Source organism: Propithecus coquereli, unplaced genomic scaffold (assembly GCF_000956105.1).
Source record: "Propithecus coquereli isolate 6110/MARCELLA unplaced genomic scaffold, Pcoq_1.0 Scaffold73, whole genome shotgun sequence".
In the NCBI taxonomy this organism is placed as follows: Eukaryota; Metazoa; Chordata; class Mammalia; order Primates; family Indriidae; genus Propithecus; species Propithecus coquereli.
In genome coordinates, this window is record NW_012153396.1 from 7,683,455 (window position 1) to 7,706,813 (window position 23,359).

The 23,359-nt window shown below is 43.2% G+C and overlaps 1 protein-coding gene across 4 annotated transcripts in view; it reads right to left on the reverse strand.

The window, feature by feature from the left end:
• SORCS1 (sortilin-related VPS10 domain containing receptor 1) overlaps positions 1 to 23,359 on the reverse strand; it is a 581,564-nt gene that overhangs the window by 49,944 nt on the left and 508,261 nt on the right. For all 4 annotated transcript variants that reach the window (XM_012661649.1, XM_012661648.1, XM_012661647.1 and 1 more), the window contains exons 19-22: positions 19,683 to 19,869; positions 12,038 to 12,171; positions 9,315 to 9,438; positions 3,585 to 3,697 (exon numbers count right to left, since the gene is read on the reverse strand). In XM_012661649.1, the coding sequence (XP_012517103.1) occupies positions 3,585 to 3,697; positions 9,315 to 9,438; positions 12,038 to 12,171; positions 19,683 to 19,869 (558 nt within the window). The remainder of the gene's footprint in view (positions 1 to 3,584; positions 3,698 to 9,314; positions 9,439 to 12,037; positions 12,172 to 19,682; positions 19,870 to 23,359) is intronic.

Here is a 23,359-nt window from a genome sequence, read left to right on the forward strand (position 1 = left end):
GGTGACTGTATGTTTTGAATTCTACATTGGTACCTTTTTTGAAGCAGCAAGAAATGACATGTATTGGGTCCTCGCCAAGTGCCTGGCATTGTGCTGAGTAACTTATGATATTATTTTATGCAACCCCCCACAACAACCCTTTGAAGGACATGTTATTATCCTCGCTTTGAAGTGAAGACATGTCACAGGCTGGGCTCCCTGGGAAGCTGACTCTGGGTTTAGTATGCAGGGTGTTTACTAAGAAGTGCTCTTAGGAACAACACCCAGGAGAAGGAAGTGGGCATAGGCAGGGGAGTAGTTGAGCTGCCAAGTAAGCCCAACAACAGTTTCAAGAGACCCCATGGGGAGATGGAAGGGCATTTCAGAGTTCTCGTAAATTGGGCTGAGACGGGCATGACTTTATATAACTGCACCAGTTCATCCTCAGCTATGGGCCACCTTGGAAAGTGGCATGACCTGGAACCAGGCAGTGGAAGCCTCTGCCCATAGCACTCCTAGCAGCTAAGACGACAAGCTTCTCCCTGAACAGGGATCTTTCTGGGAGGTGCAGCTCTATTTCCACCCCAGGAAAGCTGGTAACTGTAGGAAGGCTGAACAGTGGCTCCAGGCAAACTAGGAGGTGACTGGTACTCAGGAAGAATGGTCGGGCTGTGAAGCCTGTGTTGGTAACCAGTGCTCTATGCTTCTCTGTTCCCGACACTTACAGACACCAGCTCCTACTACAGCTCACCCCACGCTGTTTTATGCCCCTACTTGATTGTAAACTCAGAGATTATGTCCGAATCATCATCACTATATGCAAAAATGTTTACTGAATGACATTCAATTAAAGATTTCATTGTGAAATGTCGATAGCAAAAGCCAATTTGATGAGAAAAACGTAACCAATTTCACACCAAATTTTGTCTCTCAATGAGTAGGAAAAAAAACAAAAAAACTGTGGATAAGCTGACTCTAAGTTGTACCTCTCATAGCGTTTGTTAGAGTACACAGCAATGGGGTCCCTTAGGGCACAAGTGGTCAAGTGTAATTGCTGATCTCAAAGAGAGGGTTGGATGCTGGGAACCAGGGCTGGGTCAGCTGCCTGTTGGGATTGGGTAGCTAGAGAGCCTTGGGACTTGGAAGGTATTAACCTCACCACCACCGTTGCTAAAACCTTCCCCTGAGAAATGTTGAGCCATCCTGTGTATTCTGTATTTAGCTGATTATGCTATGCAGCAGCCTAGAAACACTGATGAGCAGTAGTTTCTAGCCTACTGGACAGCTGTTAGAAAGGTGGAGGGCCGGGGCATCCGATCTCTAGACAGTAAGTGTGGAGATAAATCACCTTGGAAGGCTGGTCATTGCTCAGCTAATGCCTTGTTGATAAATCACCTGGAGGAGTTAGACAGCTGCCTGGCAGACCTGTGGGGACATGGGTCCCTAGAAGGCTGCAGACAAAAAGAGGTGGGAAGTGGGTTCATTGAAGGATGTAAGCCATCTCTCTTGGACAATGAATGAGAGAAACCAGTTGTCACACCAGGGACAGATGGCTCCAAGGGCAGAGAGGCCTATTCCAGGTAGGCCTGTAGTCTAGCAGCTGTGCCTCCTGGTGGCCAAAGTGTTTACTACCAATAATGTCACAGATACCATGGAAACAGAGGTGCGCAAAGGCATATGCGAATCCCTCCTTTCCACACCACTGTTTCATCCACACCTGTTTCTCCTTGGAATAAGGTAATGGATGGCAGTAAAGTGGAGAGGGTAGGAAACCACAAAATCAAGATTTACACCTTGCCGTCCTGACTCCAGAACCTGACTCTTAACCGTACAACCTTGAATAAGTTACCTAATATCTCTACGTTCAGTTTCTTCACCTGCAAAATGAGAGGGAATACACAGTTCCAACACCACGAGCTTACTTTGGGTATTAAATGTATTAAATATTGCAAAGCACTGAAAGGAGCGCCTAGAATATTGTAAGAGCTAAATAAATATCAACAAAGGCAATGGCATGAAGATGGCAAAGACCAGCTCTTTGCCAAGAGGCTGGATGAGAGATGTCTTTTCTGAGCAGAGGTTATCTGAACACCTTTATCCCACCATCTTTTTGTGTCATGTGGCATCATGTGTGGGGAGTAAGGAAGAATGTACAGAAAACTAAATTGATTTTCTTCTGGGGCTAAGAAGATGCTCCAGGAAAATGTAACTCATCTCTGATTTTCTGCGTGTGTGCAATAAGCTCAAGCAGCCCCGTGAGTGGCTCACTCATGAAAGTGGAATTGAGATGGTATTGGAAGTGGACTTTGGCCACCTGCCTGAGCCTTGAGCCAAAGCTTAAGTCTGCTTACAACACTGACAAAAAGCCTTGAAAGAATTAACACCAGCTTCAGTAGGAGGTAGTTCTGCTTTCTTTAACAGGAGGTGGCAACTGTGCCCCAGTTAAAGCCAGTACAAACCGGTTGCTGCCAAGATGAAGCCCAAAGTTGACCACTGATAGACCTTTTCCCTCATTTTAATGCTAAAAGTCATGCCCAAGAGTGGAGATTTAACATGCTAACTAAACATGTGATGCATGAAGAAGCATGATTACTGGAGGGGGGCAGATGCCAATAAAACCCCGCCTCTACATGCTATGATTTCAGTGCTGGTGCTAAACTTTCTCTCTTTCTACCCTTTAAAAGTTCTCCAGCTCTGTGTTCAGAGAGCCAGTCTGGTTGCTTCTTAACCAGCACTGTCTCCCCTTTTTTTCAAGCAAAAGCCTCAAATTAAGCCTTGTCTGCCTAAATCTTTGCAGTCTCATGCCAATTTCTATTGACTCGGGGACCAAGAACCTGAAGTTTGGTATCAGAATGCGCAGGGGGGATGTGCCTAAAAGGTGGTGTCTTCTCCAGTTGTCAGTGACGTTTGCTTAGAGAGGGATAAACCACACCACCTTATTCTCTCAGAAACCTTGGGAGGCTGTGTTGCAAAGGTATAAACCCAGACATTGGACTCAGGCCCCTCACTTCACTTTTGTAGTTGGGAGAGTTTAGGCAAGTTACTTAACCTCTCTCAACCTCGGTTGCCTCACCTACAAAATGAGGGTAATAATTCCTTTGTGGGGCTGTTATAGGAGAGAAGTGTCTTTAAAAGAACTGGGAGATAGAAATATGACTAACCGTCACGTACTGAAAGCTCACTGTAATGTCAGGCTCACAGTTGTGGAGCTGGAACCTAAGACCACTCTTACTAACTGTGCTCACCCTTGGGGACACTTACACACTGTGTCCCTCCATTGTCACGCACAGAAGCTGATCTTACACTCACTAATGGCCTGATCGTGAACTCTGCTATACATACAACTATCACAAGCATCCACAACCTTCTTCTCTAAGCGGAACAACCCTCACAGTGGGCAAGGGCCCCATGTTTGTCCATGGTTTCCAACAATCCGTCTGCTGGTGTGGGGCTCCGCTGTGCAGATCTCAGACTGACTACCTAGACTTCCCACGGGTTCCAGCTCTTTCCTGTCATTTCTTTGCACAAAGGTCCCCTCTCCATGAAATTCTTCAAGGACAGAGGGGAAATGTACCCGGGCAAGAGAAGGAACTGTTTACACTCACTTCCACCAGGGATTTTTTGATGACTCGGCTGATGTCCCTCCTCCACTCAGGGATATCTGGGTTGTAGTCATCCAGGTTTGGAGAAAAGGACAAGCGAAGAGACCGGAATTCCTCTGGAAATACAACAGTGGGTGGATTACTGTAAGTCAGAGTTTGGGTCAAAAGAGTGTATTAGAGTTTATATTTTATACAAAGCCCTAATGGAGGATGCTTTCTCTTCATGTTCACCACACAGACCCTTCTAGAAGGCAAATTCACTATCCTGCCTTGTTATCTCACAAGCTTCTTATTTTCTAAACCAAAGCCCTGGACTCTGTGGCATGCCTAGTTCTGTAGCCTTTTCCGATTAGTCTAGATTCTGTACTCCTGGACAGTAAATAAAGCTGGAGGGCCCTTCAGGCATGGCAGGTTGATGGCCCGGGGCCTTTGCACACACTAGAATGTGTGCACATTGCCTAAAATGCCCCATTCTACCCACTATCTATGCACATAATATTCAAGCTCTAGTTTAAGCATTCCCTCACTGACTACCTTCCCCCATGATACTTTAGCTTTCTTTTTTATGGCACTGTATTGTGCACATACTTTTATTATTATTCTAGGATTGTAGTATTACCATGATTATAATTACATATTTATAATTATTATTGTAGTCATTCTGTTGCTATTTTTTATTCGCACGGAAGCTTCATTTAATGGAATTTTAAGCTCCTGAATTCAAGGATTTTGTTAGTTGTCTCTGTAGCCTCTGAGTTAGTCCAGGTTCTGCAGGAAGTAGGACGGTGATTACATAAGTAAGGGCTGTGTGAGTGGAGCTGTCTGTGACAGCAAATGGGGAGGAAGCCAGAGGAGGCGTGAACGACCATGGATACAGGGCAGTGGAAGAGAGGGAAGGAAGGCTGGGTGACTGCTCTGCAAGACCGTCCAGGAGTCTCTGAGCGGATGTCTGCTGGCAGAGGAGTCCCCTGCGTCCCAGGGGTGGGTCAGCCGTAGTACCCCGCCTCAGTCCGTCATTAGCCGTGGTCAGTCCTGGGAAGGTGTGGCCTTGGCCATAGCAGGGTGATAGGTGTCAGAGCCTGATGCTGGGGGTCTCGGTCAATCACACTCCCCGTAGCTGCAGGTCCGTGTGGCGCATTCTTATGGCCTCCAGACCCCCTAACCCAGCAGCGTTTGGCATGTGGTATACTTCGGACAAACTGCTCCCCTAAAACCTGCTCGCTTGTGGCTCTGCATTGCACTTAGAATAAAATGCAGATTCTCTTTTTTATTTCAGAATATTATGGGAGTACAAACATTTTGGTTATATATCATACCTTTGCCTCGCCCAAGCCAGGACTACAAGCGTGCCCTTCCCCCATACAGTGCGCTCTACATCCATTAGTTGTGAGTTTAACCTCCCACCCCTCTACCTGACCAGCACCAGGTGAATATTATTATCTTGTGAGCACCTTAGTGTTGATCAGTTAGTACCAATTTGATGGTGAGTACATGTGGTGCTTGTTTTTTCATTCTTATGATACCTCACTTTGAAGGATGGGCTCAAGCTCTATCCAGGATAGCATAAGAGATGCTAGCTAGTTCACCATTGTTTTTTTTTGGCTGAGTAGTACTCCATGGTGTACATATACCACATTTTATTAATCCACTCATGTGTTGATGGGCACTTGGGTTGTTTCCGCATCTTTGCAATTGTGAATTGTGCTGCCGTAAACGTTTGAGTGCAGATGTCTTTCTTAGAGAATGTCTTTTTTTCCTTACCTCAGCCTTCCTGGCCCCACATCACCTGGGGGGCACCTGCTCTCCTCATTCCTGCCCTACTGGGCTTCCCTGTGCTCTCTGCACTCCCATGTTTCTCAGTCATCCTAGGCTCCATCCCATTATTCAGTCTCTTCTCACAGAGGCCTTTCCAAGCCCCCAACCTCACGTAGCTTCCCTTCCACCGCCCGTCACACCCTTTACCACTGGACACTATTTGTCTCCCCGTACTTACTGCTGTTTAAATTATCTTGTCTTAGTTATATGTCTTCCAAACTGGACTATAAGCTCAATGAGGACAAGGGCTCTGTGTTCCTGGCCCCTGGGGACAGTGCCTGGCACATGGTAGGTTTTCAAGTACTACCTATGAGTTATTTAATTAAGAAATGTTTATTGAAAAAGTAAATGCATACATTATAGACAGCCTCCACTGTAATGTGAGCATTTATTTATTCAACAAACATTTCTCGGTTTAAGCGTGTCCTGTGTTTCAGTAGGAGCCAAGTGACATCCTTGGCATTTATACATTCAGGAAGCAGAAAAGCCCACTTGTGCACCTCCTAACAGTGCTAAGGAGTTATCAAACACATGCTTCAGAGACTCTTACATTCTTGGGTGTGTATTCATAGCAGTTACCCTGTTCTAAAGATGTATTTTTCAAAGCTTGACTTTTTTATGAATCACTGGTCACCTTTGAATTTTACCGATTTGGTTCCGATGGAGAATAATGAAATGCATATTAATCAGTAGTGTGGTAAATGGCCCCACCAAAGAATCGCCCACTGAGTTCTCACTTTTCTCTCTGAAGATATAAGTCTGTGTAATTCTCACTTTCTCCGCACCTCCCGCCCAACTGTAGAGACTCCTTTTACAAGGGAAGATGTTTACCTTAGTAAAAGGACACAAATGAGAAAATGATGCAGCTTCCTCTGTAATTACTTAGCATACTAAGCATCATGACACGGAGGGAGAATGGCAGAGAAATGTTATCCTTAAGTTTATTCAAGAAACAGGAGATGCATGTGGAGGGACATATATATATATATATGTATATATATTCACACACACACGCGCGCGCACACACACACATATTTGCAGCTGTTGAGAGAGTTGAATTCTACACATTTACATTGTTTTATTCAAAAGCAAGCCCATGCCTTCGAGCAAATTAAGGAAAACAATGCAGACTAGACTTTCTTTCTTCCAGGCTATTGTGTGGCTTTGGGTAGACAAAGCCTTCCGTGTCAATTTCCCAAAGGCTTCCTTCAGTCTGATCATGACAAGCTTTCAAGTTCCCCTCAGTTTGGCTACACTTTAGACAGCTTTCTTCCTCACTATAGGCCCCTGGCCTCTCTTTTCTTAGAGCATTTACTCTAGAAAACTTGCAGCTGTAAATTCCTTCCCTATGCCTTTTAGACGTAAATCTTCTACAACTCAGGAATGTCTTTCTCTAGGACCTGGGGGCTATTCCTTCTAAATGTGATCATCAAGAGAGGTAACACCACTCCCTATCTGCCAGTCTCTGTGGGAGAGTAGGAGACTAACTTCCCTAAGCAGCAATTAGCTAATACAGATGGTCTAATCACCTTGATAACCCCAAGGGCTCTCCAATGTCCTTCAGTGCTTTTCCAGTAGCTAACTCCAGCCTTTAGAAATCTTCCTGCCTTCTGTTACAGTTGAGTTCAATCTTGCCTGTTTAACTCCGGTACAATTTTTCTTTAACATGTCATTAAAACGTTCTGAACACGTCTACGAAACTCTGGACAACTCCACTGGCTGAAGATGAACTAAGGATGGCTGACTGCACAGAAGTCTGGCTAGAGGAGGGGGAACCACTTCCACTGCCCAAGCTTTTAATGCAGCGACACTTACGAAGGGTGACCCACCCTTCGATGATGCCTTTAAAGAAACTGTAGAAGGAGAAAGAAACATAGCAAGGGGGTGGGAGATGCTTAGAAATATCTACTCTGGATTCAGAATTCTTAGGCTCTGTTTGTTTATTATACTTACGCTTTCTCAGTTGTAACCCAGGGATAATTATAGAACATTTCTCATGAGTCTGTTCGGAGGATTCAATAAACCAGATCATATAATCGAGTGCTTAGAAGAGATGCCACAGGTTAGTAAGGGCTTCATCAATGTTTACTATCACCACCACCACTGCCGTGATTAGCAGCAGATCTGTCACCAAACAGCAGAATGACTTTAAGCTAATAATTTCCCATGTCCGGACTACAATTTCCTATCCATAAAATGATCAGACTGGACCAGATGAGCCCATAAACCTTCCAGATTTAAGGTTTTCTCTGTGATGCTAATGAAGAGATCGTCAAGATGCTCAACCAAGAGAACTTCTATTGGGCTAAGGGTCAGTGCCTGTTCGTGTGGCCTGTGACATCCAGGAAGGAGAGAGGGGGGAAAAGAGCATTGGGTGGAAATATTAATAAATGAGAGTCAGTAAAGTAGGGTAATTTCAGAGAACCAGTCCTGGGTCTAGATGGGCTGGGTCAGAAGCCAGCTGTACCACTCACTAGCTGAGGCAAGTTATTTACTCTCTGAACAAGTGGGGATGATAATTCCACCTACCTTATGCTAGAATTGTTATGAAGATTAAAGATATTCTCAGTACATGGAAAGGAGACAGAAAAGGAAGGAGAAACAGAAGTTCTCCCCACAATACACAGCCACTGTTTGGCCACCTGGCACCCCACTGAGGGGACCTTGGTAGGAAAATCACAGCCAGCCCTGGTTTACTTCCTCTTACTAGTTGGGCTGATCAAGCTTCCGCAGGAGGGAGAAAGAGAAGAAAAAATTATGAAAATCTAACACTAGCCACGAAAAAAAGAGTGTCCTTGAGGTCTTTTGACGTTCAGATGTGTTCAAATTTGCTTACAAATTATATTTTTGATTTTGAAGGTCAAGTTGGCAAGATGAGAAATCAAAACCAGAATCTGACTCCCCACAGGAAAATCTCATTTTAAATTAACTCATTAGAATCAGTTAACTCTGGAACTGGGGCAATTGATATTTGGACCACAAGCTAGTCTGTCTGTCTCTCTTTCTCTCCCTATCCTCTCTTCCTCCCCTCCTTGCACTCTCCCTGCACAGCATTTACTTTTCCTATTTACCTAATTTTAACTTATTGTTTTTCCAGTTTTAATTTTTCATGATGTGTATGTACCACTTCCGTATTAACAATAAACATTTACATTTTTTTACCATCACCGGTAACACTTAGTGCATATCCATTTATCTTTCTGTGCAGAAAAAATTATCAAAATGAGATCAAACTATAAAATGGTTTTTATCTCCTGTTTTTAATCAAGGACTCCACCTTTTCATTTCAGTACATTTTCATTCCATCTAATACTCTGACCATATTCAGTTTCCCCAATCGATCACAAAATTACTCTGTATGGCTGTTTGTTCAAACCAACATCCAGTCTACGACTATGCGTGACATTCAGGGGTTATGACCTTTCCATTATTTTAAATGTAGCAGAGTTTTTCTTACATATATAATACAGATTTTAGGAAGAGATCTTTTTAAAGTATTTAGACAATGGTAGATTTACTTTAATAATAATCCAGAATTTTAAAGTTGAGCTTTAAAAAAACACTGAACATTAGCCATTTTCTTTTATAACCAATTTTAGCTATTCAAATACTATCGAAATTCTACATGAAATGAGTCAGCTTTACGCATAATAAAATCCACCTTAATCTACCTAAAGTGAGTGAGCCAATGGACACTCTATGCTTAAGAAAACAAAACAAACCCTTTCAGAATCCCACAGCGTTGTTTTGCTGGTGAATCACAGTTCCCTAAAGGAGATCAGACTTCTCTCAACTCTTTCTCAAGGATCCCCCTCTATTCTGTAGGTGAAAGGCATAGCCGGGATGGCCTCGGGCACCAGGGCACCTGACAACCTCCTCTGTGAGGGCAGCAATGGATCAGCAGAGATGGGCACTCACCGTACACTGCGATGGTCTTCGTGTCCTGTAGGATGGCGTTCCCAGCTGAGACCTGCACCGTGATGGTATTCATTCCTTCCGAAGTAAACTTGAATGATATGCTTCCCTCCAGGGTGATCAAGGGCTAAAATAAACAAGGGCATAGAGTGAGGGGGAAGCTTAGTTACAGGTGAGACAGCTGCCAGCTCTGAGCCAACAATGAGCTGTCAAACCCAGCAGAGGCTCTTCCTGGTGCACCACCACGGTGGAACTGAGCCCATCTAGGCCTCCCTGTCACCTCAAGTCCAGGCCAGAAAGGAGGTGATTGCAGCCCTGACTCCAAAGAGCTCTGCACATTCCTCTGCACATTCTTTGTGAATGTGACACCTCTCTCCTGGCATCATCCTTATTCAGGCCTGGGGAGATCGACAGGCCTTACTTGCTGGTGGGATATCTGTCTCTCTTTACGCATAACCTACTCATAGCAAGCAGATCCCTAATCTAAGGAAAGATTCAAATTGAATGAGATCAGGGAGCTCATATGAAGCCAGATCTAAGCAGCAGTCACTGAAAATCTACAAGCTGCCAGGTGTTCATCCGTACGGTGTACTATTTCTGTAAAATTACAACGGAGCACAGGAATCCCATATACCAAAATTGTACACTAGTTTGACAGGAGTGGCCTTGTGTGCTAGCTTCCTATCAGCAGATTCCTAGAAGTAGCTGCTATGGAAACAAGTACTAATTAGATAGTGGTTTGTGGATTCAAAAATGGAAAAAAAAAAAAAAAGGAAAAAGGATTTGGAGCAGTGCCAGCAATACAATCGAACACCAGGGTCCTAAAGGAGAAAAATATTAGCCTACTGATCTCCCTCAACTCACTCCTCACAAACATTTCTTTCCTATCTCTTTTTAATTAATTTTTAAATCAAAATTCATTTAAGTCTCCGTATGGCAGAGGGAAGACTAAAGCTCAGCATAAGAAGTCTTTTCAATAAGATCTGCTGAGAATTTGGTTTTCTTTTAAAAGGAAAACAAAACAAAACAATAGGAGGCACAGAAGAAAGTTGCTTAATACTTTCACCTGCTACTACTAGCTTTCCGGAAGATAAAATAGATTTCTCCTCTTCCACTGTGGATAGTGGGCCCACTCTGGGCCAAATGTCCATGCGTAGTTTCACATGAAATGAAAAGGGGCTTCTGAGGCCTGGGGTGGTGACTCATGCCTGTAATCCCAGCAATGTGGGAGGTGGAGGCGGGAGGATTGCTTGAGGCCAAGAGTTTGAGACCAGCCTGAGCAACATAATGAGATCCTGTCTCTACAAAAAATGAAAGAAAAAAAAAAAAATTAGCCGGGTGTGGTGGCATGCACCTGTAGTTCCAGCTATTGGACAGGCTGAGGCAAGAGGATTGCTTGAGCCCAGGAGTTATGCAGTGAGCTATGATAGCACCACTGCACTCCAGCCTGGGTGACAGAGCAAGACCCTGTCTCTTAAAAAAGCAAACAAAAAAACTCCCCCACACCCAAAAAAGAAAAGATTAAAAAAGGGTTTCTTTTCAGCTTAGTTATGTTAGGAGTGGAGGTGATAGGCTCTTTCCCCTGTCAGGCTTATAGCAGGTCTAGGTTCAGGGAAGGTTTCCTTCCTGTGTCTGTGCAAAATTGTGTTTCCATCAAAAGCCAAATTTCAGCTCTGGAGTAGAAAAAATGTTTTTATTAAAATAAGATGCATTGTACTTTAGCAAGGGAGTCTAATAAAAAATTTTTAATAAATCAATAAGATGCATTATGTTTGAAAAGAGCAAAGTTACCAAATGGAAGCAACTCTGCTGGAAGAAGATCAACCTTTCCAGTCCAGAGCAGCTCAGCCCAGTGCCCTGTGGGGCCCTGGCCGCACTGCCGAACTTACATTTGGAAGCGTTTTAATTTCTGAGAATGGAATGAGTTCAAAACCAAAAAAGACCATGCAGCCTGGTGCAGAAGAAAGAAAAATTAATGGAGGCATCAGAGGGCCTTGAATTTGGCCTCGTAGGAAGCAGCTGGAAGCGAGCGAAGCAAGCCCCTCCAGCTCCGTTAGCCTCACTTTGCTCCTCTGCAAGATGAAGGACTTAGAGTAAGTCTGGTTTAAGGTCTTTGCTGATTTTCAATTGGCTGCTGACTTCCGTGCACAGGAAATATTTGGGGAAAACATAAAGGATAAGTCTTGCCTGAAGAAATAGAATTTCTGATTCAGGGTGAGTGGGCCATTTGGGCAGTGGGTTGTAATGATAATTTCATGCTTTCTCCTGTCCAGTATCCATCCGCCTCTGTTCCCTTTCGTAACGTCTTCCCTTTTGCTGTTGATGTGGTTCCAAGGAGGCTGACTTCATCACTTCCCTCTCCACCCCACAGCACCGTGATCAAGGCCTGGCCAATATTACTCGATTTTGGGACTTCTGTTAGAATTTTTGGAAAGCAGAGGTTAATTTCTCTTTTAAGCTAAGGCATTGGGTTACTGCAAAGACAAGTCCAGTTGGAAATAAATGCCAACATAGAGGAAAGGCAGAGATAAAATGTAGGTGGTGGAGAGGGGCAAGAGAGAGAAAGAACGTACTCATGAAATATTCAAGCACTGAGAGAGCTTATTGTCCCTGAAGCTAGGACCACCCCTACCCTCTTGAGTTCATAAGCCATGTCATTCCCTTTTTTGCTTCAGCCAGTTGAACTGAGCATCTGTCACTAGACCCCGTGTGGAAGGCAGACCCACCTCCGTGTTGTTTCCGTACCACCACACGTAAGTCAGGGTGCCCACTTGGCTGGGCCACAGCACTGCCGTCGCGTTGACTTCTTTGTTCTTTGTGGTGACAAAGGGAAGAGAGAGGTGCACGTGCTCCAGGGGACCTGAGGCACAAGAGAAAGAGGAGACATAGAGAGGGAAGAGCTTCCTCTGCTCAGCCTTCCCTGCTCTGAAGAGAATACACAATCACTCTTGAAGCCTCCAAACACTGCAGCCATGTTCCCAGAGGAAGTGCTCAGGTGCCTTCCCTACTTTGGAGAAAAGGGCATGTCATGAATAATTGTGTCTCTGCATTTTCCATTTACTGATCTTTCTACCCATTCTAAAACCTAAGTTATGTGTGTGTGAAAGTTAAACATTTACAAGTAATTTATGAAGTCCTTAAGTGAACAGGCATAATAGGAGATTTCACAGGAAGATGAAAAGTCTTTCTAAGAGGTAATATCCTGGGTGGTAAAGCAGGATCATGAAGACTCTGAGAGTCCATGTTGGGTGTGGGTGTGGGGGAAATCCCCAAACCACTCTACATGTAATTGTTCTTTATTTTGTGCTGGGTTTTCAAGATGTGCGTATGTGTAAATGTGTGCATTTGTGCATGTGTCTGCACGTGAGTGTATGTAAAGCTGCCTGGCTAGGTGAGCATGGAACACACTGTGCTTGGGTGGAATCAAGCTTGTCCAGGAGAGAGGTGTGCGTGTGTGGACAGAGAGCTGTGGTCCTCAGTTTCTTAGGTGATGCTCACCTAAAATATAGGATGATTCTGTTTATGGAGGCCCATAAAAACCAGAAACCTTAATCAGATGTATGAACCCCAGAAAGATAAGAATGTCCCCTTCATACAGAACCACTAGAACTTTGCTTACAACCCCCTAATCTTATCTTTGAGTCACTCTTCCCAGGCAACATGCAGCTTACCCTGCATTTTCCATCCCCACCTTGGTCCCATGAGGTGGAGAAGAGAGTGGTCCCTCAGGCCTTCCCACCAGGTTTTATTACTGCCTCTTCTGCTTGTCCTTTAGCTGTGTTTCCTGAGATACCTCTACATGCTCTTCTGCTAGGCAATATTAACCACACCTTAACCTTCAAATACAAAACACATGTGGAGGGCTCTAAAACCTCCTTCTGGGCTCCACACTCCCTCTGGAGGGCTCCAGATTTCTTTGGCCCCAGAAGCCAAATGTTTCCAAGGACCCCATTATTTTCCCTATCCATATTCTCTACAGCTTGGTGATCAACACTAATGTTCTTCCGGGGGCCCATTTCAGAAGCAGAAAGTCAATCTAGATTTCTTCTTTTTTGCCATTCACATCCATTTAGGAAACCATTGATTTGGGGTCATAAGTATCTCTAAGATATTCATCTACAGCCACTTCTCACCCTCCCCAGTCTGGTCCCCTGATTCAAACACTAAGCACCTTTCTCACCTCTCTTATAGATTTTCCTGACTGTCACCTTTCCCCCTCTAATCCATCCTCCAAATTGTTGCAAGAGTTTTTTTCTAGAAAGTCAACCTGATCATGTTACTCACACTTACTTGCTCAAAATTAAGATTCTCATTATCTAATTATAATAATAACGATAGCTAACACATATTGATCTAAAATTTGTGAGACTGAGAACAGAGGCTGTAAACTTCTTGAGGGCAAGAATCCTTCATATTGGTCTTGATACACAAAGACTGGCACAGTTCCTAAGACATAGTCATGGTATTCAAATATTCACTGCATAAATGAACAAATAATATAATTTTCCTGTCTCATGTGACTCTACTCTCTTTTTATAAAATAGTTTGCTGATTGGCATGCAGAATAAAATTGATTTTCTAGTTTATAAGGCATAGGTTGAAAAGGAGTTGATCATAAGTCAGAACTACTCAATGCAATAATAAAAGGGTCAATGCAATAATAAAAGTGTAACACTAACTGAGTGGTGATTATGGCTACATGCACTGCTAAGGACTTTTTTTTCTTGTTTAATCCTCACAACAATTTTATGAAGTAGGAACTAAGATTTTCCCCATTTAGAGACGAATAAACAAAGGTTCCCAAGGTTATCTAGCTAGGAAACATCAATTCTAGGGTGGGAATCAAAGCAGTCTGGTTTCAGAGCCCTTGCTCTGGCCAGATGACAAATGCTCCATAGAACATTTCCAGTCCCATTTTAACAGAATACCTATTAAAAGTCCTTAATTTCTGATTATGTAAATAAGTCCCAAGCATTGGGAAATGCACTTTATACCTGCTCTTATTTATTGCATGGTTCTTGCCATTCCCCCATCACATGGTTTGCTCCAGCAGGCCATGTCCTGCCCACCCTGGGGCCTTTTCTTATACATCTTTCTTAGGGCACCTGTCAGTCTTCGAGTCTCAGTTCCAGTATCCAGCATCCTCTCCTCTGTGAAGCTCTCCCCGACTCCCCTGAGCTGAGTTAAATCAGTCAATTAAAATACAAGGACCAGAGAAGCTGTGCTAAAAATTCTAGTTCCATTCTAAAGAGGTTCATTTTCGTTGCCTTGCTCACATATGAACATTTTTTTTTTTTAAGTCAGAACCTTGGAGTAGGAACAATGCCTATATGTCATTATCGCAATGACAAAAATTGAATCTTGTTAGAAAAATAAGGTCACGTAGTCATTCAATAGTTTTTGAGTGCTACTAGGTGTTGGGTGTTATTCTAGGTGCTGGGGACACTGGCACTGGGTAGAGCTTAGGTGTATTTGAGGAAGGAAGGCATTGAACACATAAAGCAGGGGTAGGTGATAGAAAGCTATTTCTGACAGGGTGGTCAAGGAAGGCCTCTCAGAAGAAACGACATCTGAGCAGCAACATGAATCAATTTGATTGCACCAAGTTTCTACTTGGAATGCTACAGGGTGGAGCAAGGGCAAAGACCCCGAGCAGGTGGGCCTGCAATGCCTGATGAATAGCAAGAAAGCCAAAACAGCTGCAGTGGAAGGAGATGGAGAGAAAGAGAAAAGACAAAGAGGTCTAAGCGGTATTAGGACACATAGCGTGTTGGTCTGTAGGCCCTGAGGAATGTACATGTGTACCTATATAAGTCCATATTTACATGCATATACATTATACATGCATACATGGATGGAATTTATCTCCCATATTCCTATAGCCTCTTGTATTCTTTTACTTTTCATGAGTTTAAAATACCTGGTTCCTGCTGCCCCAAAGCCTATTCTTCAAGCATTTCTGTTCTTCAGAGTGTGCAATCTGCCCTAATGAAGCTGCAGGAGTGAAATTCCTGCCCCTGGAAGCACCCAGCTGTCTGGCTGCATCAGCAGAGAGCTGAGCAAACAGGCAGCTATTGCTCCATCAGACAGGTACCTGTGATCCACAAAAGAGACAGCAGGTGGAGCTGCATCCCTCCATATGGCTCTCCTGGCAAGGCAGTTGAGAGAACTGGGGAATTACTGGTGTGAGTTGGGCTTCCCTTCTCTTTTTTCATTTAGCTCTCCTGTGCTGCAGGAACAGCTGACTTCTGTGAAAGCGAACATCTTGTGCGTGCGCGCGCGTGTGTGTGTGTGTGTGTGTGTGTGCGTGTGTGTACTGGCCCTCCTCTGGCCTGCCTCCAGCATTTCTGTTCTGGAGACCTGTGTTCACCTAATTAAATACTGCACATTTTTCATATTGTTATTTGTCTGAAATGTTTTTTATAAGCTGCTGGAAAAAATAAAGGTGACTCAAACTCTAAAGTTGAGATCCTAAAACAGAGTTTCTCAAACTGCAGTGTAGATAAGGATCATTCTAATCTGTTCCAAGCAGGTTATGATGCTGCACTTCAAGAACCCTAACTCAGTAGGTGTGGGATAGGGCCCGGACACTAATTTTTCTCATTTAATTCTGGGGCAGGTGGCTCATTAAACCACATTTTACAAAATCCTAGTCTCATATTTGCTGGCCAATATAACAATCTTGTGAACAGTCAAAAAGCTACATGGGTTTTCAAGCTACATGGATCATTTTATCCTAAGATGGGGCCAGAAAGACATCTGCACATGGGTCCTATATAAGGGAGTAGTCAAGGAGAGGGGTTTAGGAAGGACTAGAACATTCACATTATCTCTTTTTTTCACCTTCTATTCTGAAAATTTGCAGTGTTCAGTGATTTTTTTCTGCAAGACTGGCTGTGGCAGGGCAGCTTTCGGAGCAGAAATCTGCATGCCCTCTAAATTCTCTGCCCCATCCAGCTGAAGGCAACACTGGCTGCATCACGTGTCTCATTAGTTTGCAAACTAGCAGAGCACAGTGAATACTATCCCAGAGGAATTTCCAACTGTCAGGCTGCAACAGATTACCCAGGCGCCCAGCAAGAGCTGCCAGCCCACTCCTGGAAGCATTAAGCAGGAACTCAGGTCCATTTGTTCCTGATGACCTTTGTAACCCCATATTACAGAAAAGCAAAACAAACAAAAAACAACTTCTGTTTTAGAATCAAATCACCTTTCTGCACTATAGAGTGGAGAGAATGTCTACGTAAATCAGGCAGTGGACTTTCTGGGAGAGCCCTGGGGGGAATGGGTGGAGTTGGTGGAGGGGCAGAGGGCAGGCTTGGCAAGCTGAGAGTTGCTGATAATTCTCCTCTATGTCAGAATCCACTAAGTCCAAATGCATATGCTATTTTTTGGTGATGAAAAAATCAAGTTTTACTAGTTGCCAGGGTACCCACATATTTTGCTTGATGGGACCTTCGGGAACAAGATGTGTATCTATTTAACAAAGGAGAAAATCTAGGATCAGAGATGGAGTGACCTGCTCAGGGGTTGGGGCCAGGATCTGGACCTAATCATAATGCTTGACTCAGTCCGGTACTTTTCAATTTTTTTTTTCCTACAAAGCCAGCTCCTGCCCCTGCCCCACCAGTCCTCCAGGTTTAAGATGCTTGGGAGTGTGACTCAAATGTGCTTTTGTTTTGGCTTCCTCTTAGTGTAAAATGGTGCCAAAGTCATGGTGCTTCTCCAATCTTGGTTATCTCCATCTGAAAGAAAAGGCTGAAGTTGTCTATTATGGTATAGATGTGAAGACAGCAAAATGAGTTTGTGTGTATAGTAAAGCATGATGGGTCCTTTAGGAGGAGGGCACTAAGCTAACATGTCAGAACCGGCCCAATCTGTCATGCCATGGGTTTTAGACGCATGTGAGTTAACAAACAGCTTCAAACCTGATCCTGCTTCAATATAATTAGTACAAAAGAGTTAATTCCTGTCCTCAATGCCAGACTGAGAAAGGGGTTCCATCATATGAGGGATTCCATTATATGCTATAACCCAAGATGTGTTTACAAAATTAAAATCAGAACACAAAACATTCCATTATAAATCATCTTCCACTAAAGTTAAGGTCAAATAGTTTGCCCAATCAACTAGGCTAACGAAATGAAAAAATTACAAATGAACGAAGAATCTTATTCCTTTTAGAAGTTGTGGTTTTAGCAGCCCTTAATCTTGAGCAGAGATAATCTGTGTTGCTTTCCTTCCCAAGACTAAGCGAATCAGGGAGGGGTCTTGGAAGAGAGCGGTGGACCCCTCAAGGGATCACGTGTAGGAATGAGGAAGAGTCTACATGGTGACTAGGAGGTCAAGCTACACAGGACTCAGTGGAAGACCCTGAGAAATTTAGACCAGAAGCTGGTACTGAATTTTAAATCAGTATTTACACGTGGTTGGAGTATGGTAGATATGTAATAAACATGTGAGATACAGACCACAATTACTATAATCCCTAAGGTGGGTACCTCTCTAGTAAACCCCCCTTATAGAATAAGCTGCCAGAAATGATAGGATGCCAGGCGGGCAGCCACTCTCACCAAACATACTGTCATTTGTGTTGCAAGTTATTTTTGCTACCAATAATTAATGTTTCTGATGTATTGTTAAAGATCTTAAGATTATTATTCCTATGATACCATCACTTTCATTCCTCTAAATACGGATATATAAGGAGGTGTTATGTCTTAGTAAGAGGCAACTTCTGAAAGTCTACATAGGATGGCTTATGTGATCGAATGGAAGGGAGCCTGCGTAACATGTCTTGAACCTATGTAGTTGTACAGCAAGTCCACGGCTTCTAACCTAAATGTTTACGTTTCTTCCAGATGATTTGCAAAGATGGCGGTGGGTAAAAGCTGGAGGGAGACTAAGTTCCTCCAACCTCAAGCCACCCTTGGCACTGACACTGACCTGAGTGACCAGAGCTGGAATCTCTGAGGCAGGGAGAACTGAGTCTGGGGCCTGGCTCTGCTAGGTGGTATGTCTGCCCCTTCCCATAAGTTACTGAAGCTCTCTGAGCCTCAACACTCTTTGTAAATAGGGTTTCTAATAATAGTGCCTACCTCACAGGATTGTTTTGAGAAGTGAGGAAAATCACATGAAGAGCTTATTTAGTGCAAAGCCTGGCACAAACTGTAAGAGCTTAATAAACCGCAGCCAGGAGAGGGGAGACTGAGTTGGCATACTGGGAGTTGTGTGTATCTTTGTTTAGAACAAAGAAGGAAGTGTGCGTGTCTTCGAAGAACCTTGTCAAAAGTGTGCAGAAGGTAAAGATCAAGAATTACTGACATATTAGGAATTCCCAGAAACCAAATAATCTCCTGGGTATCCCAAAATATCTTTTTTAAAAAAAATTATTTTAAACCACCCAGAGAGCATTGGACCAAAATAGTCTTGCCCTCTCCCTGGACCACAGCTGCTAAAAAAAAAAAACAAAAAATGTTCTAGTTGGTATTTTCTGTACTTCTATACTCAATTTTGTTGAGGAGAAGCATGGGATAATGCCTGGCCTTAATACTCTTGGCCTAGAACTTGAAATTTGAACAAGGTCATTCATATAAAGGAGCTACCTTCATTTTAAAGTAAACTACTTCTCTAGTAACGAATATAAGCCCTATGACTGATTAGGGATACCCTCACACCTACCAAGTTTATGACACACATTTTTACCAAACATAGCTTTAAAATTAAATTATTATCTCTTCCTATCTACTCACATCTTCAGACACCTTAAAGAGGGAAAAGCTTTAGCATTTCTTGGAACTGTTTCCTACTGTGGCTTCCTTTACATTATTTTTATACTCTTTTCCCCTACATTACCTTCTCTCTAACTCCAAATTATCCACAGATAGAAGCCCAGAAAATATTTTTTTAAGAGCAAAAGTCTAAAAGAATTATCAATATAGCAAAATATAACATGGGAAGACAGAAATAATCAGATGGGGGAGAAATTTCTTTCCTCGTGCTAATTCTCAATGTGTTAGACTGAGCTGTGCATGGGCTGTTTTCAATTATATCTGGCCAAAAAAATAACCACCACAAAAATTCATATATTTTAACCAAGTAGCTCTGCAAATGGCTCAGGCTCAGCCCCCAGCTACAGGTGTGGTGTCTCTGAGGCACCTGGAGGAGGAATAGTAAATACAGTGAGAACACTCCCGAATTGAAGATTACTCAAATTCCACTCGATCTTCTTCTTACTCTCTCCCCACTTTGTTCTCTTACTTTCCTATTTTCCATAACTAGTGCCTTTCTTCTTGATATAAACTTTGGGATTAGATTTTGAAAGAGCACAACATTAAGATATGTCATAAACCAACAACAGTAATAACATACAAGTTACATGTAAGTACAGGACGGCGCTGTCAGACCCCAGACTGTTGTCCACCTGCACGGTCACTCGGAAAATGCCCACGTTCTGATAGACGTGTTTGATCCCATCTTCCATGGAGCTCAGATTGACGTAAGACACTGCGATACCGTCGCCGAAGTCCACCTGGATGAGCGTCCGCTGAACGTCGCCCTGAAAAACAGCCCAACGTCAGAGGGAAGGGAGTCAATGTTTGGCTGCTCCTGCCTCAGGGGCTGGGGCCTGTCCTAGTCTCTGGCATAGACATAGCCGCAGTCCCGGCTTCCTCCTACAGCTGGGAGCAGCTGTCTGTTTTTGACAGAACCCCTGTGACATCCCACGGCAGGCAAGCGTTTGCTAAGATGGATACTCTCCAAAACTGAAGGGCACCAACTACCAAAAGTTTCAAGGTTTTGAAAATTAAGAGTGTTTGATTATTGGCTCCAGTATGATGCTCAATTCCTCCGAAGGCTTTGTGAGTAGTCTTCTCGTTCACATGGATAAAAGGCGTACACACACATCTTTAAAAATTTAGCCTACCTGACATGGTCGTGGACTACGTCCTGTGTCTTCAAGACCCCTGAATCTCCCTCTTTGTTTCTGCTTCCCTGGCTGTGTTTCAGGAAGGATGGAAAACATCTTGCCTGACACCTGATATGACATTGAACTCAGCCCGGTTATTATTTAAGATAATAATGGTTAATTCTTTTATACTTCAGTGTTTTGGATTATCATTTGACCTCATTCTTTTCCTCACAGAATGTAGTCTGGAGAGAAGAGTAGGCAACATTCGTCCACTTTAAAGCTGAAGAACTGAAGTCCAGAAAGATTTCATCTGGCTCGAGATTAACACAGCTAGTGAGTAGCAGTCCTGGGCTTCTAACCCACCTCACTGGACCTTCCAGTTCATTCATTATAGAAGGAACATAGCACTGTGGACACTGAAGGCTCCCGCAGCCTTGAATCCTCCTGTGTCATTACCAAGCTGGATGACTTCATGCTAGTCATTCATCCTCCTTCAGTCTCAGTTACCAAATCTACGAAATGGGCATAATAATAACTTACTGTTGTAACTGAAAAGAGTTCTTATAAAAAAATGCAAGTTATTAGATTATAGATTAATTAGTAATCTATAAAATGCTACACAAAAATAAGTGACTATAAAAATAGTGCAGCTATAAAAGACCTACAATATTTTTTCAAGGCTTGATTCGAATCATGCGATTCTAAATTTCCCATGGGTATGCAGGAAAAGATGTCTGTGTTATAAATTCCCACACCTATAAAAAAGAAATGGCCTTTGGAATGACAGTTTTGAATCTTAAGGATCAAAGTTGCTTAGACCCAACTGACAAAAACCAGCTTCCCTCCCACACAACCCATCCTTTAACACTTTTTTTTTTTTGTTATTGTTAGCCTTTACCTTTTTTAGGGGGAGAAAAAGACCAAAAAACCTTTGAACTAGAAATGTATTTTCAATTAAGTAAGGTTCATATGGTATCATATTTTTTGAAAAGGCCAAGTTTAAAATGCTGACATTTACAAGATTAATTCACAGGGAGAGGAAAAGCAGTTCAATTCCTACGCATCTACGTGACCTGTTCCTCTGCTCTATGCCCAGCCAAGCATTGTGTGTGGGGCACACAGCAGCTAACTCTCAGTGAGTACGTAGGCAAAAATTCTCCCCTAGGGTGGAGAAAGAAATTCCATTCAAAACTACAGAACAAATATCCACAAGGCTAGACATTGTGCACGTACTTGAATTCCCTCCTCTAATAAATATAAATGTCAACCATTCTTGCTGACTTGTCCTTCATTTGGACAGCCAAAGTGGACTGATCAATTTCTCATTCCGTTTCTGGTCAGTTTCCACTCCCAGGTTTTCTGGCTTTTCAACAGAGTTGCCTGGATGCCAACCCTAGGTATGAGCATGGGGAAAGAGCCTGCGTTTTGAAACAAGTATATGAGGGAAATGTCAGGGGAAGCTAGCCGGGGTTATCCACGAAAGAACACAAGCAACATAGTTTCCTCTAGAGATGGGAATTGAGATGGGGGAGGAGGGAGAGAGACAGGTTTAAGGGGCTTTGTAGGGACAGTGAGCACGAGGCAGGGGATGTCATCTGCAAGAGGACACAGGTGACGTGCTTACAGTGGTATTGGTCTTATGGCTCACCTAAGAACTCCTGAAGACAAAGGTATAGAATCCAGTTCATTCCACTTAAGTGGGCACAACTACTACAGGAGGGATATAATCTGATGCCTTCTGCCTTGACATTCTTATCTCTTAATGCAGAGTCCAAGCCTGGAGTCACACCTCCAGCCAATTCCACTTCAGCCTCCACCAAGAGAGCAGCCACTCACACGACTGGGCAGAGTACAACTTTGGCTGCCATTGCTTGAGTCTACCTTGCCTTGGTCTTTCTGCTCAGTATTCATCACTTCCCTTTTGTTGGCCTGTATTTAGACTTTTTGTCAGTTACACAAAACCCCTCCTAAATTCTGTCTGTCTGGATATCTACTGTCTGTCATGCTGGTCTTTCGGCCTGACAGCATTCTTAATTCTCCACTCATGATAATGTTCTGTATACACATAATAGGTGAAAGGGAGGGAGCAACTCAATGTTTGGATTAGTGCATCAGTAAGGCTTCTATTACAGAGTCAGTCTTTCAGGGTATTGTTTTATTTATATATATACACACACACACATATATATATATATATATATACACATATATATATATATATATCTCAGGTGTCAGCTTTATCACGCACCTGATGGCCTCTGAATGCCAAGGCATGGAATATTCCAATCAAATGTGAAGTTCCCCCAGATGTGAGGACAAGCCTCTGGCCTTGGACTCTGCATTAGGAGATAAGATGTCAAGGGGCTATGTCTGGCAGCAGAAGGCATCAGATTATATCCCTGCTGTTGCAGTTTTTCCCACTCAAGTGGAACGAACTGGGTTCCATGCCTTTGTCTTCAGGAGCTCTTAGGTGGGCCTTAAGACCAATACCACTGTAAGTGTGTCATCTTGGGGCTTTTCAGACTCTAGCTTCCTTGGGCTCTAACTGCCACCTGAAACAAGGATGCCAACCACGTTCAGAGAATAAGAAACAGAGTAAAGGGGTGACAGCCTAAGTCCTAGGTAACTATATGACTAGCCTTGCTTACCCTACTTCAACTGGCTCTCTGGTCATTCATTCATTCAGTCATTCAACCAACTGGCAGGTATTTATTGCACCTCTGTCTCCTATCAGTCACTAAATGGGAAAATGCTAGTAAGCAAATAACAAACCACCAAACAAAACAAATGTGGTCTGGGCTTTCATGAGCTTACAGACCACTAGTGAAGCACAAACGATTTAATTAAATAATCACACAAATTAAGAAAAATTATTACAGGGTGATATGGAGGAAAGGTACAGGGTGTTGTAAACTCATGCAATAGAGCTGGAGAGCTGACCCACTGGAAACTTCAAGGAAGGCTTCCAAGAGGAAGTGATGTCTGACCTGAGAAGACAATAAGTTAACCAAATGAAGGAGAAGAGTGAGCGAGGTGGAGATGAGGGCGTCCAGCTCCTGGAAAAAGAGGGAAACAGATGAGCAAAGGCCCTGCTGCAAAAGGGAGATGGTACAGTTGAAGAAATTAAAAGATGCCGGGG